This window comes from Bos indicus x Bos taurus, chromosome 3, assembly GCF_003369695.1.
Source record: "Bos indicus x Bos taurus breed Angus x Brahman F1 hybrid chromosome 3, Bos_hybrid_MaternalHap_v2.0, whole genome shotgun sequence".
NCBI lineage: Eukaryota > Metazoa > Chordata > Mammalia > Artiodactyla > Bovidae > Bos > Bos indicus x Bos taurus.
Window position 1 is genome coordinate 15,878,775 of NC_040078.1, and position 24,584 is coordinate 15,903,358.

General features: G+C 46.0%; 1 protein-coding gene and 1 long non-coding RNA gene across 6 annotated transcripts in view; one reads left to right on the forward strand and one right to left on the reverse strand.

The window, feature by feature from the left end:
* The window catches only part of KCNN3 (potassium calcium-activated channel subfamily N member 3), a 174,955-nt gene extending 151,057 nt beyond the window's left edge, over positions 1 to 23,898 (forward strand). For 4 of the 5 annotated variants that reach the window (XM_027531923.1, XM_027531904.1, XM_027531941.1 and 1 more), the window contains 3 exons: positions 7,536 to 7,663; positions 8,365 to 8,434; positions 15,112 to 23,898. In XM_027531923.1, the coding sequence (XP_027387724.1) occupies positions 7,536 to 7,663; positions 8,365 to 8,434; positions 15,112 to 15,408 (495 nt within the window). In that variant the 3' untranslated portion in view covers positions 15,409 to 23,898. The remainder of the gene's footprint in view (positions 1 to 7,535; positions 7,664 to 8,364; positions 8,435 to 15,111) is intronic. The other variant, XM_027531915.1, reaches the window with a different exon arrangement.
* LOC113885995 lies at positions 5,922 to 7,584 on the reverse strand. Its single transcript, XR_003509358.1, has 2 exons — positions 7,503 to 7,584; positions 5,922 to 6,810 (listed from the first exon to the last, which is right to left on the reverse strand). It is a non-coding gene; the product is annotated as an uncharacterized LOC113885995 (long non-coding RNA).
* Positions 23,899 to 24,584: the final 686 nt, after the last annotated feature.

Genomic DNA, 24,584 nt, shown 5'->3' on the forward strand with positions numbered 1-24,584 from the left:
CTCAGAAGCTGTTTCTTAGAGCACAGACATTAACAGCCTCTCTGTTTATTCTATTTGCTTTTGAAACCACGGATATACTTTGTATTTCATGTTATTCCTTTGTCCTCTCCATTTTTCACTGTTTGGATCAGACACTAGAGGAAAATAAAGTTGAAGAAAGCCAGCTCCCTCCTATGACAAGAAAATAAACAATTTTTCTGCACTATGATTGTAGAAGATGAGGTTGTAGTAGCTAATTTCAGTCTTTCTTTCAAACATAGTCTCTAAAATCCTCTTCAAATCTACTTACTTTTTAAAAACTAGGACTGAAAATCTAATCAACAAATATTTATTGCCCATCCACGAGTACAAGGCACCTTTTTAATCGAATAACATCTCACTTGTCTGAGAACACTTAAATCTGTTGAAATGTTCCTTTAATGTCTAATCTCTCTTTCCCAGAGAAACAACCAACACGAAAGGGATGGTTCTCGCACAGAGAGGATTCTCAAAGCTGGCAAGACTGGAAAGGTTCTTTTATATAACCTTGATTGAAAGGACACTGGCTGTGAGCTTGGCCTGCTCTGGCTTCAGCTCCCCTTCACCTGATCTCAGAGAAGCCCACCTTCCTTCCCCTGGTGATGCCTCCCTCATCCATCCTCCGTCTTCTCCAAATGGCCCACTGTGTCCAGACGGAGTGGCTCATGGGTCAAACAGATGCTAAGCTTAGTCTACTCATAAGATCTCAGTGAATTCACAAAGATCCAATCGTGGGAGGAGCTCATTGGGGCATAATTGCAAACCTCCCAGGAGTGGACAGTTAGCAGATTTAACTGATAAAAGCCATCTCTTACAAGTACACGCAGCCTTAATTCTTCAAACATCTAAGCAAAAAACAAAAAAGAGGAATTCTAACCTATTAATCATTAAAATATTCAAATTGTTCTAGTCTTTATTGGTAATAAAGCCTTCAGCCCAGCCTTTTTACCATTAGAGTCACACAATTTTTATTCATTTATTTCCCAGGGAGGCAGGGGCAGGTAGGGTGGTGGTCTGATAGCACAGGGTCCAAACTCATTTTCTGGTTTTCGGAGTCACATGACTTTTCTTCTCTCACTTGTATAACTTGTCAACCCTGGCCGCAACATCATTTCTGTATTTAATGCAGTCGGATCTTCCCACGTGGACTTTGCAGTGTTACTGCCATTGTTAATCTCGAATTACAATTTACTGCTAACTTCTGGGCTACTAGATAATATATATGTAAATTACACACAGAGAGACTATAAAGAAGATCCTAGATCCTCATCTTTTCTCCCTCGCAACACTGCACATCCCCGTGTCTCTGTTTTATGCAATGAAACACATCCATTGCAGCTGGACACCACACCCTGTGTTCTGAGGACACCGAGATGAATAGGAGATAGTCCCTGCCCTCAGACTTACTGCCTGTCCTCTGAGAGCACCTCTCCTTTCTAAAGAGCAAGGTAGCTGCCCATGTACACACTTGGCTTAAGAGGTACCAGGAGATGTTCTGTTTGCCACTCCCACTCTCCACATCAAATCTGCAGACACCTCCATGGTGTGGTGGCACCAGCTGAGGACTGTTATCTCTTCATTCTTTCCATGAAGGGTTCCTGCCTCAAATACTTCATCCAAGTACGTTTCCCCCTGAAGTCAATGGGTAAGACAAAAACCAAACCTATATCTTCCTAACACTAGTGTCTTCTCCTGACTTCCTTATTAATGACATCATCATTCTTCCAGTCTCCAGGTCTGAAATTTTAGCAGCATCTCTGACTCCTCTCTGCTCTGGTACCCACAGGGGTCCAAACAGCTTCGGAATCTGATTCCACCTGGCTAAATCAGCCTCTCCAGGTCCTCTGGGCACCATACTTCAAGCCACCATCTCAGCCTTGTGCCATTTCAGTTGCTTGCTACCTTCTCATCTCACCTGGACCTCCCTTGCCCAAGTCATCCTGTACTTTATCCTGGTGACTCTTCTTAGATGCTGAGACTTAGCTCTGCACATGCCACCAACCTGCTCAAAAACCTTTCTTAGCCCCCCAGAACCTACTGATCAGTGCTAAAGGAAATTTTTCTTTAATTACAAGCATGTGTCAAAGTTTTATCACAATCCTGCTGGGTAAAAAAAAAATTTTTTTCCAGGAGGCTAATTCAAAGGTTTACTCAGAGAAGGGGTCTTTTATCGGAAGAAACAATTGTAGTCATTATTATACTGGGTACAGAAAATCTGGCAAAGGACACTAGATTCCTGGCTGACAGCCGGTAGGACCCACAAGTGGATTCCCAGAACAGGTCTTAATCTTTTAAGAATTAGTCAGATAATCAATTGAGCAGTTATCAGGAATGCTAATTGTCCCCAGAAGGGAATTATAAATTATATCACCCACTAAAGTTCTGTCTCAGACAGATTGGGTACAGTTTTTCTTTAACAATAGTCATAGGAACATTGAGTTTTTGAGCTGGAAGGTTCTCAGGGATGAGCCTCTCAGGCCCAGAGATAGGCGAGGGGGCCCCCCAGCCATATGCCGTGAGCTGGGTCCCAGCCAGGGCTGCTGTTTGTTCTCAGGCTGGTAGGCAGCTCTCCAGCCATAACCCAGTGGGTTTCCCAGAACAGTTAGTTCCTTGGAATTCAGAATAGTGGTGAGGGTCCCAGGTCTGCTGGAAGAAAAAGCCAGTTTACCTCCAAACAAGCTGAGCATCACATTAATAGCATTATGGAACTAGCCTGCTGAATCCACAGATTCAGGACCGTGTTGCTCTGGGGAGAGACCAGACTCCAGCTTTGAACATGGAAGCACAGTCCTGCCTGCTCCCAGCCCCAGTGTCCTGCCAGCAACAGGAGCCCCCATTTCTTAGTGTTCCGTGAGGGCTTCTGGGCGAGGCAGACAGAGGAGCCTGAAAAGGGAATGTGGAGTAAGATGGGGAGGAAGGAGAGTGAGTGTAAGCAGGGAAAGGAAAGAGATGGCAGCCGCAGGAAGCCAGCAGGCAGTGTTGGGTGGGGTGGAGAGTCAGGGTGGCGGATGCAGAAGAGGGGATGTTGGGGCATAATGGACAACTTCAGTGGAGCATCTGAAGACAGGCCTGACCTGAGGGCTCTCAGATTGGGATGTTACCATCCATTCAGATTTATTCATCTACGTTCAACCTCTAGAACCTCTTGAAGTCCAAGTCACAGCTTCTTGCCAGGCCTGATCTGCCCTCCTGCCTTCTTCCTTTCCCGCTTATCCATCTGCCAGGTGCAAACACCCTCTCCCTGGGATGGAGTGCTGGCAGCCTTGTGGGCATGCTAATATTTCTTCTCTGAGGGCCCCACCAATAGGGCTCCTGGAATTACTCTCCCAGGACTCCCTGTGGCTGCTGGAAGCATGGGGAGGCAGGCAAGAAGGGTGCTTTTCCTCCCGCCTCACACGTTCCTCCTGCAACAACCAGCCCCTCTCCCACATAACACAGAGGAGCAGATTACCCTGCAGAGAGGCGGCCAGAGCAAGTTATGGACATGTATAATACAGCCAAGAGCTCAAGGAACAGACATATGTGTTCTGTGTTTTCTTTCACTGGAGGTGGAGGAAGAAGCTGACATTTGTTGCAGGGGAAGAGCATCAGTAAGGCACCAGGTACGAAGGTGCCGGGCAGCCAGGCTCTGTGCTAAGTGTTTGAAGTGCATTCTCGTTGAATCAACCCTGCAATCCCGTTTCACAGGTCAGAACTTACATCACTCTGTAGCACCCTTCTGTGCTGCAGCTACAGGGCATGCTGGCCCCACAGGATTAGAAGCTCCCTGAGGGCAGAAAGGCTATTGGTTTGTGCCTCCCAGGATTCTTACTTCCTAGAACAGTGTGAGCCCCGTCTTTGGGGTGTGGTAAATGATTTGGGAAGGAATGAATAAGAAAATTGAGTCTCAGAGAGCTTTCCCAACTGGTCCAAAGTGAAGGTGATCATTCATTCATCCCCTTGTGAGGTTTTTCTGAGGGCCAGTGGAGCAACATAAACATAAAGTGTTGAGCACAGAGCCGGGCACATAGTAAGCACTCAGTGGATGTTAGCTGTCGGTGCTGTATGCAGGATCTTAGTTGGACGACTTTCTTGCCCAGGCCCATGAATCTTTGAGCCCTCCCTGCAGTATATAAGTCACTGAGCCTTTTCTCTGGCTACCATCAGAGTGAAAACACACAGTTTTGGGGAGAGAATGAATGGACCCACAGAAACAATTAGCTCACGTACTACGGATTTGGGGGATGGACTAGCCAGTCTTCATGCACAAACAACCCTCTTCTAACTATTCCTGAGTCCATCAGATCATGGCCAAGCTTACCCAGACCTTCCCAGTTCCCTGACCCACCCAGTCTCACCCCCAGAGTATCTTTGGGCCCTGATGCCCCTGCCCATCAGGAGCGCTCAGTAGGTACCCAAACCCCCATCATGAAACAGTGCTTGGGAACCCTGGGAAGCTCAGGGAATCCCAGGAGGTGCACACGACCTCTGCCGCTTCCCACCTCAGTGATGCCCAAAGCAATCAGCCAGGGGAATTGGAGGGAGAACCTGGTCACAATAGCATTTACTGTCGACTCGGGAAAGCACAGTGCAGTTAAAAGCCTATTTCTTTTTCTCTTGCAGATATTGATCTACTTAGCTTTGTGCCAGGCTGTTTGCTGACAATTAATTCAGAGTCAGCACCAAGGCTCGCATTTAACATCGCCTTCCCGAATACGCGGGGGCCTCCTGTTCAAACCCATAAAGACGCTGTGACTGCTTCGCTCAGCTACCCAGGCTGTGCTGTGGGTTTAGTACCTTATATTTGGGCTGAAGTTAAGTGCAGGACCTGGACTCCCTGTGCTGTCATATGCTAAGTGAGGGCCGGGATGATTAAAAACAAATCTAATGTCCTTTCCAGTTCCTTGATCCTGGAAAACAGGAAATAATTTTGTTTGCGTAGAGATGACATCTCGTCAGGTCTTTCTTCAGACCACGTGAAAACCTTATGTTCTTTTTGGACCTGGCTCTTGTTTTGACTCTGCCATTAGCTAGCTGTGGGATTCTGATCCTCACATCCTATCTATCTCTGGAACTGCCATTTCCTCATATTCTCAGTGGGAATTTGGGCCAGATGATGATAACTAACATCTTTCCGGTACTTTACAGTTTCTATAACACTTAAATTCACATTGACTCAGTTTGCCATTTATAACTTTATGGTCTTCGTCTGTGCCTCCGTTTCTTCATCTGTAAAATGGGGATAATATGAGTACCTGCCTGAGAGGGTTGTTGTGAGATTAAATGCATTTGCACATAAGTGCCCAGTAAATGTTCACTCTTAGCACCATCAGCACCATGGTAATTGCCTCCTAGGGGCCTCAAAACAACCCTTAAGGTAAGGATTTACTTTTCCCATCTTATGGATAATTAAGCACTTACTCCTAAACTGGCAGAACAAGGATTTACCTGCAGGTTTTCCACTTTCCAGTACTGGTGCCCCACCATCACAGAGACCGATGTCAGGGGCTCATCCACGCTGATGGTCCGTGCCTTTATTAGTGTTCCAGGGATGAGACTTGAATAAGTGGGGCTCTGCCAGTCACCCTGAATGCTGCGGCAGGCTTTTCCCTCCTATTCTTCTGGGAGGCTCTCCTAGGATGCTACACGCCTCGGAAAACTGAAGAAACCACCTGTCAAGTTGCCCTCTCCCTACAGACGGGCGGCGAGAGGAGGCCCTCCACAAAGAGGCCCTCCCTTCTATGCTTCCTCTTTTGCCAGGAGGCTGACGTCCACTCTAGCCCCTGAAGAGAACCCCCGTGATGACCCCCACCTCTTCTTCCCCCCTCCTCACCTGGACACTCACCGTTTCCAGCTTCCACTTACCACCACCTGCTTCCTCTCAGGCAAGAAAGTGCCAGAGGTGGGCAATTAAGTCATTTAAAACCATTTTCATGGGAGATTTTTACTGAGCAGAAAAGCAGTATTTATGTCACTTAGACATTTCTGAGAAGACCTAGCTGTTCTTTTAGAACATCACTTCAGCGCCAATGAAAAATATGATCCAGCCTTCGTAATAAATTTTTTAAACACACACACAAAAGTTATCAGCCTACAAAACAATGTTTCCTAAGCCTTCCCACACGTCTCAGTATTTTAACAACGTCCCATCTGTTGATGTCAGTCTGAAGAAGCAGGCCTGTACTCTCCAATTTTATTAAAATCTTTTCTGGCTAGTAACCTGATTTCTACTAGGCTGGCCTACTTACTTCCAGGCCCTGGGCCTGTGGGCCTGTGCCAGTGTGCATGGCTGATGGAAATGGGAACAGTTCATCAAAAATCTGTTTAGCGTGTGCTTAATAAGAAATGTTTCCTCTTGCTCTTGTTACTAATTGCTGAAGATGTCTGTGTTTGGATTAAAACTTTGTCCCCTGCCATCTGGATGCCATTGATATGTCTCAGTTCCATCGTGAGCTGGATGAGATCAGTGGTTTCCATGTCAACAGATGACAGCGTCATATGTGGAAACGTGTGACTGCAGTACAGAGAAGGAGCCAGCCTGCGGAAGGAAGCAGCTCTGGTTTCACACCAAAATATCTTCACTGATTTGCAGACCCTTCTTGGAAATGATGTCAGTTTTATGCCAATTATATGTAAAGTTGCAGTGTAACTGATTTGGGCCATTTGGGAAAGGAAACAATGGACTTGTTGATACCTAGAGCTCCATTTGGTGGGAAAGATTTCCTCAAAGAGGCCTTGTAAAATCTGCAGCTGAAGGGTAATCAGTCAGACAGAGAAAGACAAACACCGTATGATATCACTTACACGTGGAATCTGAAAAAGACAACAAACTAGTGAATATAACAAAAAAACGCAGACTCACAGATAAAGAGAACAAATTAGTGGTTCCCAGTGGGGAGGCAGGAGGGGTGACGTAGCAGCCGGGGAGTGGGAGATACAAACTCCTGAGTGTAAGATAGGCTCAGGGACATAGAGGACAGCGTGGGGAGTGGAGCTGATGTTCTGTAATAACTGCAAGTGGAAAGTAACCTTTACATTTTTAAAAATAAATTTTAGTTACATTTTAAATGATTTTTAAAGAAATACAATCTCTAGCTGATAGGAAATCTGTTTACTCTCAGAATCCAAGAGATGTGCCGTGTGCACTAAATAAAAATCCCGTGTAGAGCATGGGACTCTGCATCCAAGGGCAGCAGTGGTACATATTTATCTATTCAAAGTGTACCCCAGGCCTCCAGGCCTCGGTAAGGCAGCCTATCTAAATATAGCAACAGCAGAGGAGAGGCAGTCCCAAAATAATTAAGAGAAAAAGGCACTCCTTAACTTCAGCCTCCAGTCTACTGTGTCCAATACAGGATTAATGAGAGATGAATTTTCATCATCCTTTCTGAGAGTTCATGCTTTGATTAAGGAAAAAGATCATTGCAGACTCATTTCCTTGCCAAATCGACTCTCTCGGCAGACCGCCCCCCCAACACGTGTCATGTGAAGCTAGGAACACTCACCTGATAGTCACCTGCTTATTTGCTTTTCCTTAGATCAAGAATGCTGCAGCCAATGTCCTTCGGGAAACGTGGCTAATCTACAAACACACAAAGCTGCTAAAGAAGATTGACCACGCCAAAGTCAGGAAGCACCAGAGGAAGTTCCTGCAGGCTATCCACCAGTGAGTGTGCCCGGGCGGCCAGGCCGCCAGCTGACCAATGGAGGAGCGGCGGGCCCCATGCCCCGCCGGTGTCCGCTCACACGCTTAGAGGAGCGGGAGAGAGCTATTCTGTTCCACTTAACAAGCACAGTGGGTGGTGAACTGGATCCAGATCAGTCTGTTTATTCATTTATTGCACCTGCCCCTGCCAGACATTGGACAGGCTGCCATGGAAGGTAAAAACTAGATAAGAGCCTCAGGGAGCTCTCACAGTGTACATATGCACACATACATCACATTACAACTGGAAGCAGAGCAAATTGTGATCAGTGCTTTCTATAAGCTAAGTACTTTAAAAAGTATAGTGGAGTTTTAAAAGTAGAGGATGAAAACGTTTAGTCTGACCTGGAAGTTTCGGGAAACCCTGAAAGGCTGAGCATAAGACCTTCAAGGTGGAAGGCACAGCCTTGATAAAGGCATGGAAGCTGGGACATGATCTGAGAGTGGTGGGCAAACTATAGTGACTAGAGGCAAGCATCCATGGAGATGAGTTTGCTTCCTTGGGGACCTGCCAAGCCCTTGATTCTGGTCAGTTGTCACCCATGTTTAAGGTCCTGGGCTGGGTTCCAAAACCAGATGAATTGACATGGATGTGGAATCAGCCGGTGGGGTGAACCCAGCATGCACTTAAAGAGTATGGCTCTTACGACTGTTTCCCACAGACTGAGGAGCGTCAAGATGGAGCAGAGGAAGCTGAGTGACCAAGCCAACACCCTGGTGGACCTTTCCAAGGTGAGTGGAAGAATCCAAAGACCTCATAAAGGGTTCTCAGACGCTGGCCTTTCATCTGCTCAGGTGTGGCTGTGAGGAAGTGGCCATGGCTAAACTGGACAGACCAGGAAAGTTAAGGCCACTTCCTCCTTCCTTAAAAAATAATCTAGGTTCAAGTTCTTGACATTTGCAAGCTACTAGTGTGTGTTATCAGAGAAGGCAATGGCAAGCCACTCCAGTACTCTCACCTAGAAAATCCCATGGATGGAGGAACCTGGTAGGCTGCAGTCCATGGGGTCGCTACAAGTCGGACGCGACTGAGCGACTTCACTTTCACTTTTCACTTTCACACAATGGAGAAGGCAATGACAACCCACTCCAGTGTTCTTGCCTGGAGAATCCCAGGGACGGCAGAGCCTGGTGGGCTGCCGTCTATGGGGTTGCACAGAGTCGGACACGACTGAAGCGACTTAGCAGCAGCAGCAGCAGTGTGTGTTATTGACTTTGAAAACCTGGCGTGTGTTCCTTCAATTCTATAGCTTAGGTCAGGCTTTGCTGGGAATTGATGGACTGTGCTAAGAGTTGACTCATTGGAAAAGACTCTGATGCTGGGAGGGATTGGGGGCGGGAGGAGAAGGGGACGACAGAGGATGAGATGGCTGGATGGCATCACCGACTCGATGGACGTGAGTTTGATCTCCGAAAGTTGGTGATGGACAGGGAGGCCTGGCGTGCTGTGATTCATGGGGTTGCAAAGAGTCAGACACGACTGAGCGACTGATCTGAACTGAAGTCCGTTCAGTGCATTGCTTGATTAGCTGTACACTGAGTCTGCACAGGGTGAAGCTCACTGATAAGACCAAATGGTGATGATGGCGATGCTGCTGGTCTAGGTCACACCTAGAAGGATCCTTCTGATTTGTGGTTATAATCGTAAGCTCATTTTCCTGCATCCTTCAGTCCTCACAGCTCAAGCTTTTCTGGCCCCCAGTCAGGAACGGGGGGAGGTGCATTTCTTTCTACCTCATGAAGATGCCAAAGAAGAGAGCCCTCCTTTCAGAGCCCTACAGTCGTTCTGCATTTCTGGCCCTGAATTGCCACAAATACTGTAAAGAAACTCGCTCCTTTTGCGAATCTCTGGACTGAAAGAATCGGAGGCTGCACCGCTGGCAGAGCTGAGTGTAGGCGCCACTGAAGAAAGGACCTCCCCTCCTCAGCTCCTCCTCCTCATTGCCTCTTGATAGAAATTGTATGTCAAGCGTATAGCCCAGGGCCAGGCTGGCAGAACATTCCAGCAGATGTCAATTATCATCACGGAACACGTTCCTTGAGTAAGCAAGAGAAACTCCCTCAGGCAAATTAAACCCCCTTTGAAAAGAGGGTGTAATCAGAGAAATTGCCGGTTCCTGGGCCACGTGCAGTGCCTTGTTCAATGAAGGGATCAGGCCAGAGAAAGGATCTCCCAAGCTTGGGAGGACTTTAATCAGGGAATGTGTGGCTGGCATGGGTTGGGAGAAGCCCACAGGCCTGTTTGTCTTTGCAGGGGGTGCTGAGGTAGACTGAGGTTTCCTGCGAGCCTGGAGGAGGCAAGAATGTGAATGGAATGCCCGAATGCAGAAGGGAACCCCTCACCAGGGTCTAGCGTGCGTTGCTCAGCACTCTTGGCTCCTAGTGTCAGAAACCCTTTGGAAGTAGGTTTAAAAATGTAGGTGTTTAAGAATACAAGGAAGTCTCATTCCAGGCAGAACCTTAGGGCAGGCATGTGGTTAGACTTCAGGAAAGAACTAACCAGAAGTGGACCTCACCCCAGGAAATAGGTGCCCACACTCTCTTCTCTCTCGTGTTCAAGTGCCTGCATCAGTTCTCTCTTTCTTCCTCTCCCCCATTTCCTGACAACTTTCTATGCCCCTTGTCTCCCTGGCAGGCCCCTATCCAGAGAGTCCATGTTCTAGTTCTAGCCACAGGCAAAGACAAATTGACTGGCCTCCTATTGGTCTTAATTCTAAATTCTCAGAAGGGATGAGATTGCTGGCCAATCTGGGTCACATGTTCACCCTCAGACCAATCACCTGAGGCCAGGAGGAGGGTCAGGTAAGGCAAACATGGCTGGGGAACCCACGCTGGGGGATGCAGGAATGGTCACCAAGCCCCAAGGTATTTCTTTAACAAGTAGCCGTATTTCTGCCTCTGTCACCTGGTAGGACACTCTGTGGCTGGAGTTCTCCTGGAAATAGTGGACACCCTGGACTTTCAAGCCTGCATTTCTTCATTGTCAGCCACTGCCTATTACAGAGATGGGGCTCCTGCAGAGCAGACTGGGTGAAGCAAACTCCATTAATTGGAAAGAGGCTCACAGAAACTGGGTGGGAAAACTAAACCATCGATAACTGGAAAGAAAGGCTGTGGAGGAAAGGGTTAAGGGAAGGTGTCTGCTGGGCTGCAGGGGTGGTGTGAACTCTGCCACGCTTCATCTTTCCTCCCAGGAGGCTCAGCCAAGGTCCTGGCAGCAGCCTAGCATCTTTCACACTGGTCCACATTCCCCCCTGGCATCTTGTCGCCAAGCAACAAAACAGGGGAGACAATAATAACACGGTGTTCTCTCCTTTCCTCTCTGCGCTTTGTCCGCCCAGCTCACCACTTCCCACCCCTGTCCTGTGGTCCTCTCGAGATTCAGAAAAGAGCATGTGGCCTCCAAATATCACTTGCTCTATGGAAGAGCTCTCTTGTAAGGTGGCAGAGTTGGGGGGCCGGGGAGGGGTGTGTGTGCTGGGGCTCTTTATACCTAGCTTCAGTGTCTTCCATTGAGATGTAAAACTCCTTCCCCACATCTGAGGCTCAACTGATCAGATAAGGTGATATCTGTGAAAATGCTCCAAAAATTATAATGGTTCTGCACCCGGTAGTTCTGATTAGAAATCTAGATGAGGAAACCAAGATCCCAAGGAACAAAGAGACCATCCCAAGTTCGGTCTGTTGGCGAGCTGCCATGCTGGGGCTGGGACCCAGGGGCCCAGACTCAGTCCAGAGCTCGCCAGGGTGCCCCTGCAGGCAAATCCATTTGTGGTTTTGTACATTCCAGGAAGAACATGCACCTTGAGGAGCTTCTGTGAATGTTAATTAATAAAGGAAGCACTGCCACCCCTAAACACCCTCTCCTCCGAGAGGGCCACAGTAGAGTCCTGCCCTGGAGAAGTCACAGCTGCCTCATTCCTTCTGAGGCTGCAGCCAGTTTCCTGGTGGGAAGGTATCGCGCGTGCGTGCTTAGTTGCTCAGTCATGTCCGACTCTGTGCAACTCCATGGACTGTAGCCTGCCAGGCTCTTCTGTTCATGAGGTCTCCCATGCAAGAATACTGGAAGGGGTTGCCATTTCCTCCTCCAGGGGATCTTCCCGACCCAGGGCTTGAGCCCACGTCTCCTGCACCTCCTGCATTGGCAGGTGGGTTCTTTACCACGTGCCACCAGGGAAACTCTGGGAAGGTATCACTACACTCTCAATGCCCCTTCTCCTATCTCCCCTCTGGCTTCTCACATTTTGCCACCTCTAACTCTTTTTTCATTCGCCTCACTTCCTATTCCCTTGGCCCCTGCCTGCACCCATGGTTTCTGCATCTTCCTAGAGTAACTTGAAATTTCAGGTGAAATAGGATCAGAGTGTCACTGGCAAATGACCAGAGCCACAGTACCTGCAGGTGAGGCTTGGAGGGTACAAAGCAACTGCAAACCCAGCTCTGCCCTTGCAGCCACTGCTGCTGCTGCTAAGTCGCTTCAGTCGTGTCCGACTCTGTGAGACCCCATAGACGGCAGCCCACCAGGCTCCCCCATCCCTGGGATTCTCCAGGCAAGAACACTGGAGTGGGTTGCCATTTACTTCTCCAATGCATGAAAGTGAAAAGGGAAAGTGAAGTCGCTCAGTCGTGTCCGACTCTTAGCAACCCCATGGATTGCAGCCCACCAGGCTCCTCCGTCCATGGGATTTTCCAGGCAAGAGTACTGGAGTGGGTGCCATTGCCTTCTCTATGCAGCCACAGAAACACCCAACAATGTGTTCCTGAAGTCTCCCAAGAATCTTGCTCCCAAGTCTAATGCCACTTGTTAATTTCCAAGGAGAAATGTGACTGTCATGTTGATAAAGTCCCTACAGACCAAACCAGGAAGCCAAATTATAACCAAAAAGTTGCCTGATAAGAGTAGAGTCAGAACCATGGTGGTAGTGAATGGAACAAAAGTGGTTTCATTTCAATTGAATGAATTGCATTTGCGGGATCATTAGATGTGCAGTGGGCAGGACTTTGTACTGGTGAGAGGGGGGGCCAGGAGAGGACGGTGCCCGGGTTTCAGGTGGGAACAGCGTGAGTGAACGGCCTCTCCTAGGGATAAGGAGCACTGGCAGAGAACAGAGGTAGAACGGAAGATGGCGCACTTGGAGTGAGTTGCATTTGTTTAGTATTCCGCTGACCTGGTTTATACTTCAGGCCCAGAAGACGAGTTTATTACTCTCAAGTTGTATTTTATTTGCAGTTCCCTGGAGGTACTCCATGTCTGCTCTCCTGCTCTCACGACCTCGTTCAGGGTTCATTCACAAAAACTTCCTGAGCACCTGCTCTCCAGAGGTGGGCCCTGGGCTGGGCACCCACGGGACTCTTCTCTCCTTTCCTTCAGCCACTCAGGTCTCAGCGGGAAACACTGGGAAATCTTCTAGTTATATGGAAATAACCTGTGGTACAAGAGGTCTTCTCCCATCAGTTAAACTTTTACATTGGCTGAAGAATGGAAGGGCAGAGGTTTCCCCCTGAGACAGCACTTCATTCATTCAGTAGTTCTACCAACAGCTTTTGGTGCTGACCATGTGCAACAGACCCCCTTGCTAGGCACATCTATGAATATTTATTCATCAAAAAATGTTAGCTGAGCATCTCTTATGTGCCAGATACTATTTTAAGTCCTTGGGACATGTCAGTGAACACAATAGGCAAAGGTCCCCACCCTGGAGGGGATTTCATTCTAGTGGGAGAGGGCAGACAATATGCAAAAGAAACAGCAGATAGTTAGTGTATTAGAAGACAGCATCAAAGAAAGGAAAGCATTGAGCAGGGTTAGCGGGTCAGGAGTGGAGTGGGGAGAAGGTGCCTTATTAACAGGGGCGTGGGGGAGGGGAGGGGATTTTTTTTTTAATTGGAGTCTACTTGCTTTACAATGTTGTGTTAATTTCTGCTGTATAGCAACGTGAATCAGTCATATGCATACATATATCCCCTCCCTTTAGAGCCTCCCCCCTGCCCCCATCCCACCCCTCTGCTGCTGCTGCGTTGCTTCAGTCGTGTCCGACCCTGTGCGACCCCATAGACGGCAGCCCACCAGGCTCCCCCATCCCTGGGATTCTCCAGGCAAGAACACTGGAGTGGGTTGCCATTTCCTTCTCCAATGCATGAAAGTGGAAAGTGAAAGTGAAGCCGCTCAATCGTGTCCGACTCTCAACGACCCCATGGACTTCAGCCTACCAGGCTCCTCCGTCCATGGGATTTTCCAAGCAAGAGTACTGGAGTGGGGTGCCATTGCCTTCTCCATCCCACCCCTCTAGGTTATCACAAAGCACCGCTATGAGCTCTGTATGCTATACAGAGCTTCCCACTAGTATCTGCTTTAAACATGGAAGTATATATATGTCAGTGCTACTCTCTCAATTTGTCCCACCCTTTCCTCCTGTGGGGAGGTGATTTTTAAGGGAGGTTTAGAGGAGGTGAGGCTGTCGGCCATGGGATGTGTATGGGGTGAGTACTGGTGATGGGCGGGTCCCAGGACACTGGGAGATGGCACGAGAGCAGGATGTTTACTGGGGGGCAGTGTCAGGACCATACCTGTCAGAGAGAGAGGCGGGTAGAACGTGGCAGAAAGAAAGTCTGAGCCATGATACGATAGACAAAGTCTTCGACTGGCCCACGGCAGTTCCTAAGGTGGACTGGCCCTTCAGAGGTGTCCCAAATTGAGGCAATGTCTGTTCTTGACCAGGCAGGAGAGGCGCTATAATCTCTGCAAGGCGGCTCCCTTTCACTGCAACTCAGGCCAGAGTGAGTTTCTTCAGATAATCGTATATTCTGGCGGCGGTGTTGAAAGTGAGCAGGGGGCGGAGCAATGACTTCATTACTATGTGTAGTTATTATTAACTTCTATTTTGTAAGGAAACCAAGGTTCAGAGTGTTTAAGGGACCTGAGGGAGGGTGCACTGTTAGTGAGCAGCATACATGTACTTGAACCCTGGCCTACCGATGATGAGTCTGTTACATTGTCCACTCCCTGCCTCAGAGCCCTCTCTTTTTAATCAGTAGGTGTCATTGCTGTATTAGCTGAGAGGTTGGATGCAGTTAGAAACGGAGGACACATTAGGGACTTGTTCTATTTCAGAAGTGCTGCTGCTTTTCCATCCTACCTATTTTCTAATATATTTTTAAAGGTAATATGCATTCTTTTTGTAATAAAACAATAACAACATAAAAATCACTGTGCCAGGAGCCTCCATGTCTTTAAGAAAGTAAACGGCTTCTCCATCCTTGGCCAGAGCAGACACAGCCGATGTGGAAGCTGGTCCCTGGAGAGTGGTCTTTCCATTGTCATCTGGCAGAGCATCTCATTTTTCTCATCACAGATTCCCTGTGATGACCTGTTGTCTTCCCACCTCTCACCTCTCCATCTCCCCAAACAGATGCAGAATGTCATGTATGACTTGATCACAGAACTCAATGATCGGAGCGAAGACCTGGAGAAACAGATCGGCAGCCTGGAGTCTAAGCTGGAGCACCTCACCGCCAGCTTCAATTCCCTGCCCCTGCTCATTGCCGACACTTTGCGCCAGCAGCAGCAGCAGCTCCTGTCTGCCCTCATGGAGGCCCGGGGCGTCAGCGTGGCGGTGGGCACCACCCACACCCCACTCTCCGACAGCCCGATCGGGGTCAGCTCCACCTCCTTCCCGACCCCATACACAAGTTCAAGCAGTTGCTAAATAAAACTCCCCACTCCAGAAGCATTACCCATAGGTCTTAAGATGCAAATCAACTCTCTCCTGGTCACTTTGCCATCAAGGAACATTTCAGACCAGGGATCGTAAAGAAGAGACACCGAGCTAATTAACTAACTCATGTTCATTCAGCGTGCTTGGTTTGATATGCCTTGAAACCAGAAATCTAATCTCTGTTTAGGTGCCTCTACTTGGGAGCAGGAAGAGGAGATGACAGGAAGCGACGCCTCTGGCAGGGCCCTTGCTGCAGAGTTGGTGGAGAACAGAAATCCACGTTCAATCTCAGGTCTTCACGTGGGGAGGGGTGGGGGGTCAGATGCACTGAAGTAGCCAACAGTGAAGCCAGCCTGGAGGTGGGTCCCGCTGGGGGGAGGGTGTGGTATCAGGCTTGGGAGATGGGTTCCTCACCCCTGGGGTCCTCCAGCCCACTGCTTTCCTTTCCTTTTGTCTAAGGAAGCCCCCAGAGGACAAAAGTATGAGAGAGCTGTCCACAGCTTGCCAAAATAGATGTTCTTTCCTCCCATCCCTTACACAGTCATAAAATTTAGACTGAAAGAAAATTTGATGAATAAAAAGCCAGACTCTCCATTCAATATTAATACTCATATAAACCCATGTATTTGCAAGCGTGTGCATGCACACACACACACACACACACACACACACACACATCCCACATTCAACCCAGGTCTTCTCTTGTTTGCACTTGACCCAAGTAAAGAGGGACCTGGTACCTTACTCTGCACACAATAGGCACTCTCTAAATGCACGTTGAGTTGGTCTGAATCTGGATGTGGGTGCTGTCAGTTCAGTGGGTTTGCCAGTGTTGCCACATTCTGAGCCTCACTGAAGACGCAGGTCCCTTCAAATACAAAACAGGGCACACCATGCTTGCTTTGAGACGAATGACAAGCCAAAATTGGCATTCTGGAGAGATAAGCAGCCTTCTAAAAATAACAGCTTCTGCAGAGTTTTTATCTCGTATCCAAACAAGCTGTGTTCCACAGGAGTGCATGATCAGGTGTGTGGATATGAGAGCAGGGGAAGAGGATCTGTGCACGCATGCACACACATGTGTGAATAGGTGCAACTCCAGGACACCTTCATGAATAGAAGTATTGTCTGGGGGTTTGTTCAGTGATGTTTATCCAGTAACAGTTTTCCAGCCCCCGATGTTAAGAGCACAAAGGTGTCAAGGGCCTCACATGAGAGCTGGGAGGAGAAGTGAGGATGAGTGACCCAGGTGGTCCCTTCTATGTGACCTAAAACCACACCAAAGTGGAAGGTTCTGAAGATAAAGGGAGCCCTTAGGGAACACTGTGGGTAAGATAAGGTGACAGAGATTTGTCAGTAGCCTATTCCTATTGTGCCACGTTTATCTCGGTGCAAAAATTATTGTAATACTTCTCCAACTTCAAGAGGCTCCAGAAACATCCAGATCCAGTGTATGACAGGCATTGTGAGGACAGGGCATCCGGATGCAAGATATTTTTCTCATACCATCATGTAACTATACATAATGCTTGTGATGTGAAAACCATCCAACTAGTCATCACATTTCTCATTCCAAGGTCTCTGACTTCTGCTTGTGGGGACTTAAATGATACTGTAGGGAACATTTCATCTGTTTAGGGTAAAATGAAGGATGTCATCTGTGGTGTGGATGATGGTCCTGTGGGGTATCCCAGGACAGCATCAGCTTTCTGAGAGCAGAGTCTAGCTGTGTACAGCTCTGGGCCTGGTCTTCTAAGGACAAGAGAATAATCAGACAGCAAAAGGTAGACGACCTAGGAAGGCCACTCTTTCAAGAAGACCTGGTCTCTTGTTAAATTTCTTCTTTTATCTTTTTGTATTGCTATTGCTCTTCCCTCGATGGCCTCACTTTTATCTCAATAACTCCTTTGAGCATTTTCCTTGGTGGTTCTGTATACCATAGATGCCACACTTACTGCTGGCTTTTCTTTTTACTTGTTATTTTTACCTATCGATTATCTAAAAGATCCGTATCCTTTTTTATGTCCCAAGAATGGTGCTCCTGTTTTCAGTGACAGCTGAAAGTGTAAACAGACAGATAAGCAGAAGAAATAACCATGTGTTTTCTTTGTGGCATTAGTTCATTTCACAGGTCAACCTGAGCGTGCCAATTGCGATCATCTAAACTGCAGCCCTCAACTCTTAATTCCTACTCACTCTTCCCATTCCCCAGGTAGCCCCATGATGTGTGTGTGTGTGTGCACACGTGCACATGTAGGGATTTAATTTGAATTTCAAACAAATGGCATGCAAGATTCCACCGCTACGCCTCCTGCCAAAAAGTATGTGCAGACTGTCACTGACCCATTGTTGTCCGTGGGTGGCTCTTCTTTAACCCATCACTAATGCTGTTCACTTGGGTAAATCCTAATGACCAAGCTAGCAACACTAGCAAAGAGAGTGTCTGGAGATACTTTCAGCAACAGCAGTCACTGGTATCCTAGAAACACACAGGTGTTTGTAGTGTGACTAGACCTATTGGTAGTGCAATAGCTAAGTAAGGTTTTTCTCCTTGGGAAAAGAGTACTTACTCTTCAAAAAAAGAAAATGATCTAATTCGCATTTTGACCCTCCAGTGGTAAATGGGACGCTGCTCCTCTGCACTATTTCAGCTTTAGGTGGGGAAGTTACCTATTCTCCTGCAAGTACAATCAACCTTTGATGACTTAGGTATTGATTATCCAGGATGTCACCCACCCGTTTCCTTCCTACAGCCCTTCTTTTGGCTAAGTCCACTGAGCCTCAGCATCACAGTCAGATGGGAAAGGGGGCCGGCTGGGTTTTCGTGTTACACCTTCTTGTCCTGTAATTTCAAGTTTGGTGGTAGAGGAGATTTAATTACCTACTCAAGAGTTGGCTATATGAAAAAAAAACAATTAATTATGGTAACCTCACTCCAGTACTGAACTGATTGAGTTCTTCCCCCTTCTGGAAGTCAGACCCAGTGGCCAAGCCCCTCCTATAATCTTTCTGTTAACTCAATGTCAGATCAAAGTATACTCTGATATTCCCTAAAATATCTAGACACTTGAATTAAAAATACAGAGCCACCCTCTCATTGCTTAAGCCATATTATAGCTTCATGTACTGTAAAGGCAGGGATGTATATGATTACTTAAGACCACTAATCTCAGTGGGATTTCAGGACAGAACATCAGTTGGTAAGTTATACCAGACTAGGGGCTCACCCCTCCTTAGATTGAAGTCCAAATAAAAATCTGCATCATTGGATCAAAGGCCACATATGTGTGATCATCATCAATAAATGATCATAAAGTGTGTATGAACTGCTCTTGCCATCCTCATAATATGTAACTTCATGACATCATATCTCTAGAAAGGTATAATACAATGCAAAAGAGCAAGAGGGGTAAGGCCTTGAATCACCACTAACTTCTGACCTCAGCAAGTACCAGTGGTGTAACAATAATCTTGTAAGTGAGAAGGTATAGAAAATGTATTCACAAGTAAATTCTAAAGTGTGGAGCAAGTGCAAACTGTTGTTGTATATTAAAGGCTGGGAAGAAACAATATTGAAGAAATAATGATTTTAATACATTTAGGGCTTTCCCCTTTGATATTTTATAATTTCTTATGAATAAATCATGATGGAAGAGAATAAATCTAGAGATACAGAATCAGAATAAATAAAAATCTAACACTGGATCCACATCTTTGGCCAATGAATATAACCACCTCAGACCTCAATTTCTCTATACTTAAAATGAAGACAACAATTAATATTCTTAAGTGTGAAGTATTCAATAGATTTTAAAATGGAATCACTATTGTCAACAACAGCAGCCCAAACCAACTCTGTCTAGTCCACACTTTGGTGTTGCCTCAGAATGTACTCAGTAGTTACCAAAAAGTAATTCTTACATATTGACCTATGTGAAATTAGCAGGGAGAGAAGCATGGGATTAGCACATAGTCCCAAGACCTCTCTCCTCCTTCAGAGTGCACCTCATCAAACAATGCACCCCAAATTAAGAATCAGTGTTTCATTCCAGAACCCATGATGTTGCTACCATCACAGTACCAAATTGAGATGCTATGAAGTCATTGCACTACCAGTAGGTTACTGCTCTTTTAAAGTTACTGCTTTTAAATCGTAAAATATATCCCCCGTTCTGCAGTCATCCCACTTCCCTAGATGTTGCTTAGAAGCAGATGAAGGCTCGGACGTCATCATTTTGCTGCCCCTATTGACTCTGCACGCATTCAATTTCAGTACCTTAGACAGCTACCTGATGGCTTCCTGGTAGGCGGGAGCAGCCTCTTCCCTTCCCATCCTTCCGCTGCAGTCGGTCGGCTTAATGACACCCTGGACAGCATCCCTTCCTTCTCTACTGCCGCCAAAGTAAACGTTGTGGGAACGGGATCACTGATACCACTCAGAAAGGAATGTTACAGGGATAGCAATATTAAGTGTCTGCCTCTGGTAGTAGAATATAGGTGAGTTGCTCTTCATCCTGAAAGCTTGTGCCAAGCTGCATGAATAGAAATTAACACTAAACTCCTGTCAGACAAGTAATATGTAGATTTTTCCTAAAATAGACTGAAGCTTATTAAAAAGTTCTCAGTGGAATGGTATAGAAATATATACAGATAGATAAAGAAAAAAAATAACTGTGATCTTTTTCCTTACGCCATTACTGGAAATGCCCAAATATGAACTGGAGTTCCCTCTGAACAAAACCATTATCAAATCGTCAACGTATGACCTCCAAATCTAGGTGCCAAGTGCCCTGCCACAGTTGTTTACACACCTGAGGAACGTGTTCTGGAAGCTGTACTCTTGGGCTTCGACCATGTGTTGAGACAAAACAGACGTTGTGACCAACCAAGCTGATGGAGGAAAAGCACAAAATCCAATACCAACCTATAGTTCAGATCCCAAAGAGATGCTGAATTTATAGCCAAAAAATTTTTTTTGACAAATCAAATGTCAATCTGATCGGAACAGCCAACATCAAAGTTCACAGAAGAAGGACAGGGAATAAACAACATTCTCTAGCTGTATCATATTGTCTCAGTTTTTGAACCTCAACCAGGACTGATCTACCTTCATCAGACACACTTTTTAATGGCGCAACAACTCAGTATTGGTCCCAGACTCTCCATTCTGCACTGACCAGAAGAGAACAACAAGAGGGAGCAGCAGGATGTCAATGGAGGAAATATATCCATGGCGAACTCAGAGACTGATGTGTTTATATTCAGAATCAGATGAGCTTCAATATGAATTTGCATCTTGCCTCTGTACTGCTTGCTATTTTTTAATGATAGGAGAAAGTATAACAGTTTATTTTAAATATGAAATATATTGCTATATTATAAAATATATTGTAACTTTCAATTAACATTTTGTATCAAATTAGTCTTTAGCAGGTACAGTGTCAACCTGCCCTCCCAACGACTGTTTCTGGGTACACATCACTGTTGGTGACTGCCTGACACCCAGACCAAGAGTCCTCAGCCTCCTGAACTGCCATATTCTAATTCTCTGAGACCTAATAGAGATAAAAGAACGTTATACCCCACTTAGAAGACTAATTCTACCCTAAATTCTTTCAAGCCATTTCAGAAGAGATTTTAAAAGCCATCACTCCTTTAGTAGCTGTGCAAAGCCAGTTTAATTAAAGGGCAGGCTCTTTCTATCTAAATGCAAAGGCCCTGTTACATAAATGATTTGTCTCAAACTCAGCCAATCCGTTTTTCCTTTGGCAATGGCAGAATGGGGCATAAGGAAGGGTCTTGTTCTCCTGTGACACAAAAGAGTCAGAATCCTAGGCATTGTAAGTTTCTCTGTGTCAGAGTATAACTGGGATTGGAATTCCATTTCCCTGGGGGCCCAGTGAGAGCCCAGCGGGCAGTTATGCTTTTCCGAGTTGGCTCCTTGAGGGATCCAGGTTTCCACACATTTAACCACAACATGGAGGACAGCTCCTAAGGGAATGAAGGGAGGAGGCAGGACATGCAAAGAGCTGGGCTTCCTTTTCTGCTAGTTTAGCTGGGAGGAAAGAAAGAGTTTCCATCAAGATGTTTTTCTTTATTGGCAAAACTGTGACAAATTTTCTACTTCAGCAACTACGATATCGATGTCCTTCCTTCTCTGATAGAGCAGTTGAGACACATGTGTAAACTTTCTCACTTCCCTCCTTTGGCCATGGGACTATTTGTAGATGAAAACAGGATGCATTTGGTCATGGAATGAAGGTTTCCTGGAATCAGTGGCCTCCTCCCGAGGAGGACCCTTGCTTGTTGTCACATTGGTAAAATATTGCACAGGTGCACACCAAGTAGCATCAGGATAGATTCTTCAACCGAGCGTATCTCTTCCCTTCACAATCTCTGAAAATTCACACAGATGTACTGAGAGTGCAAAACAGTAGGTTTTCTCCTGGGAGAAAGGCTGGAATCCTCTCACACTTCCATTTTATTTGAGCTTAAATATAGGTAAGGCTGGGGCCTCCGTGATGTTATTCATGCCATCCGAAAGAGGAATATCTAAATGCCTAGCTTCAATCTGCTCATGTGGCTGAGAGCTAACTTGGAGACACTTTTTATTTCGTTTTTATTCATTGAGCCTTTTATTTTGTATTGGAGTAGAGCCGATTAACAATGTGGTGATAGTTTCAGATGGACAGCAAAGGGCCTCGGCCATACATATACATGTATCCCTTCTCCCCCAAACTCGCTCCCATCCAGTTTCCCACATAACATTGAGCGGAGTTCCCTGTGCTATACAGTTTATCCTTGTTAGTTATCCATGTGAAATACAGCCGTGTGTACCTGAGCACACATTGTATTTTTATTGAGCTGAATTCTCTCAGTCTCTATACTGGTCCTCAGTTACATGTTTGGCTGAGCTCCATTAAAGCCATCAGAACTCCTGGGCACCTGTTTTTAGCAAGTTACTCACTTGGTAATGGAAATTAGTTTATTCTCAATTTTATAATTGACTGATGATTGTACTGGTGGTAATTTATTTGTCTCATAATACTTTTCTGCTACTAAATAGAACTGTCTCTTTTGGCTTTTCCTTCTAGCTGTTCTCAGACGAAGACTTCTACGTTTATAGAGAGTGTTCTGATTTTTCTACTCAAAGTTATTATTCCATCTAGAATTAAGAAAACCAATACAAATTCCTGATTTGGGGAAAATGGGACCTTTGGACAGTAATTCAGGCATATAGCTATGTGCTGACAGTTGTTAAGTCAAAGTGTGGTCCACAGATCGGCAGCATTAGCATCACTTGGGAACTTGTTAGCAATGCAGAATCTCGGGCCGCATCCCAGACCTACTTAACATATTAGGCATTTTAACAAGGTCCCCATGTGGTGTACATATTAATTGTAAGCACTGTCCTGACCACACAGCAATGGTAAATAACATTATTACTATTCAGAAAATCAAACTATTTCTTCCTTGACCCTCATGTATAGAATTCTTTGATGAAGTAAAGGTCCCATATGATGATAAAAACAAATGCACCTTAAAATTCCTCTTGAGGTCAGATAGCTCAAGTGGTATATACAAAGAAGCAGTCTTTTCCCAGTCTTATTTTAAAAATACTCGCTTCCTAGCCTTGAGCCATCTCAAAGCACTTAGCAAAAGCTGGCAGGGCCATCAGAATATCAGGTGGTTCCTCGGGTCAGGTCCCCGGGAAGGCCACCTGGCTCCCTGCTCAGCATAATGCAGAAATAGCTGCATCTGTGTTCCTCCCTTGAGAAACTCAGCATCCCATCAGTGGGAACTCTCCTCCCTAGGGGAAACCAGCAAGAGAAGTTAGTTTAACCATCTAGAAACATTCCTAATCTCTCTTTAAACCAAGTCTCTTATTCGTTACACCAACCAGACACTCTGAGGTAAGCAAGGAAAGGTGTGAACTGTGATATTGGCGCCATAAATTGATATGTACCCAGAAACAGTTATGTTCTGAATTAATGGCTTTAACCTGTTCATTGTAAAAAGTGCCTTGGACTTCAATCTAAAGAGGTCAGTATAAATATATGTGTGTGTGTGTGACATATGTAGGCAAATATTTACATATTTATACATACATAGGTGCACACACATATACCCTGCACATTCATATATAACATATACATACATATATAAGTGCTTCGTAAGATATCATATTGCTATTTGCAGCTCCATTTCTTTTGTCTGGTCCTATGCTTATTTGTTCAGTGAGACCTTTACATAGAGAGGTTCTATCCAGGACATTGATGTATTTTTTTGTTTGTTTTTTACTTTTTATTAAAAAGGTAAAGGATATAAAAAGTCAAGTGCCTGAAGGTTTTGAATGGAACTGTGGTCAACTTTCTCAGGTCGCCAAAAAGGAAACTGAATTTGCTTGCGGGAACCATTTTTCTGTTTCAGTGGCTTTGTTCTCCCTCTGCAGGACTGCCTAAGTAAAAGTGGTTACAGTGATTTTGTAATTTCATTATAATCCATTTTAACAGCAAACCTTTTGTTCACTGTAGTGCCAAGTTCTCTTCACACAGCAGCATCAGAAGGCTCTGGTCCTTATGAGCTAGGCATGGTTTTGTTGTCATCTGAAAGACTAAATTGTAGGAGATGGGGTTCAAATACTGCTTGGGTTTCCCAGGTACCTCAGAGGTAAAAATTCTGCCTGCCAACCAAGGCATGGGCTCGATCCCTGGGTCAGGAAGAGCTCCTAGAGAAGGAAATGGTAACCCACTCCAGTATTCTTGCCTGGGAAGTCCCATCGACAGAGGAGCCTGGCGGGCTACAGTCCATGGGTCACAAAAAAGAGTTGGACATGACTTAGAGACTAGCCAAACAAATATTGCTTCTGTTTAGTAGCACTCACAGAAGGACAAGTAGAAATTTCTCTCCCTGAACCAGGTGAGACTCTAAGATGGCCAGCCAAGGGACCCCAGTGAATGTTCTAGAGCTCCTGCTCCCTGCCTTTCTATAATAACACAATCATCTCTATTGATCAGCCTGTCTACCAAAGGTCATCTCGTTCTATGGTGGACAGCTTTTAAGGGACCCGCCTCTCTGGTTAGAAGCTCTCCAGAGTCCCAGGCAGAGTCCCAGGCAGAGTCCCATGGTTCCCATGGCTCTGTTCATGAGCTCAAGGAAACACTTTA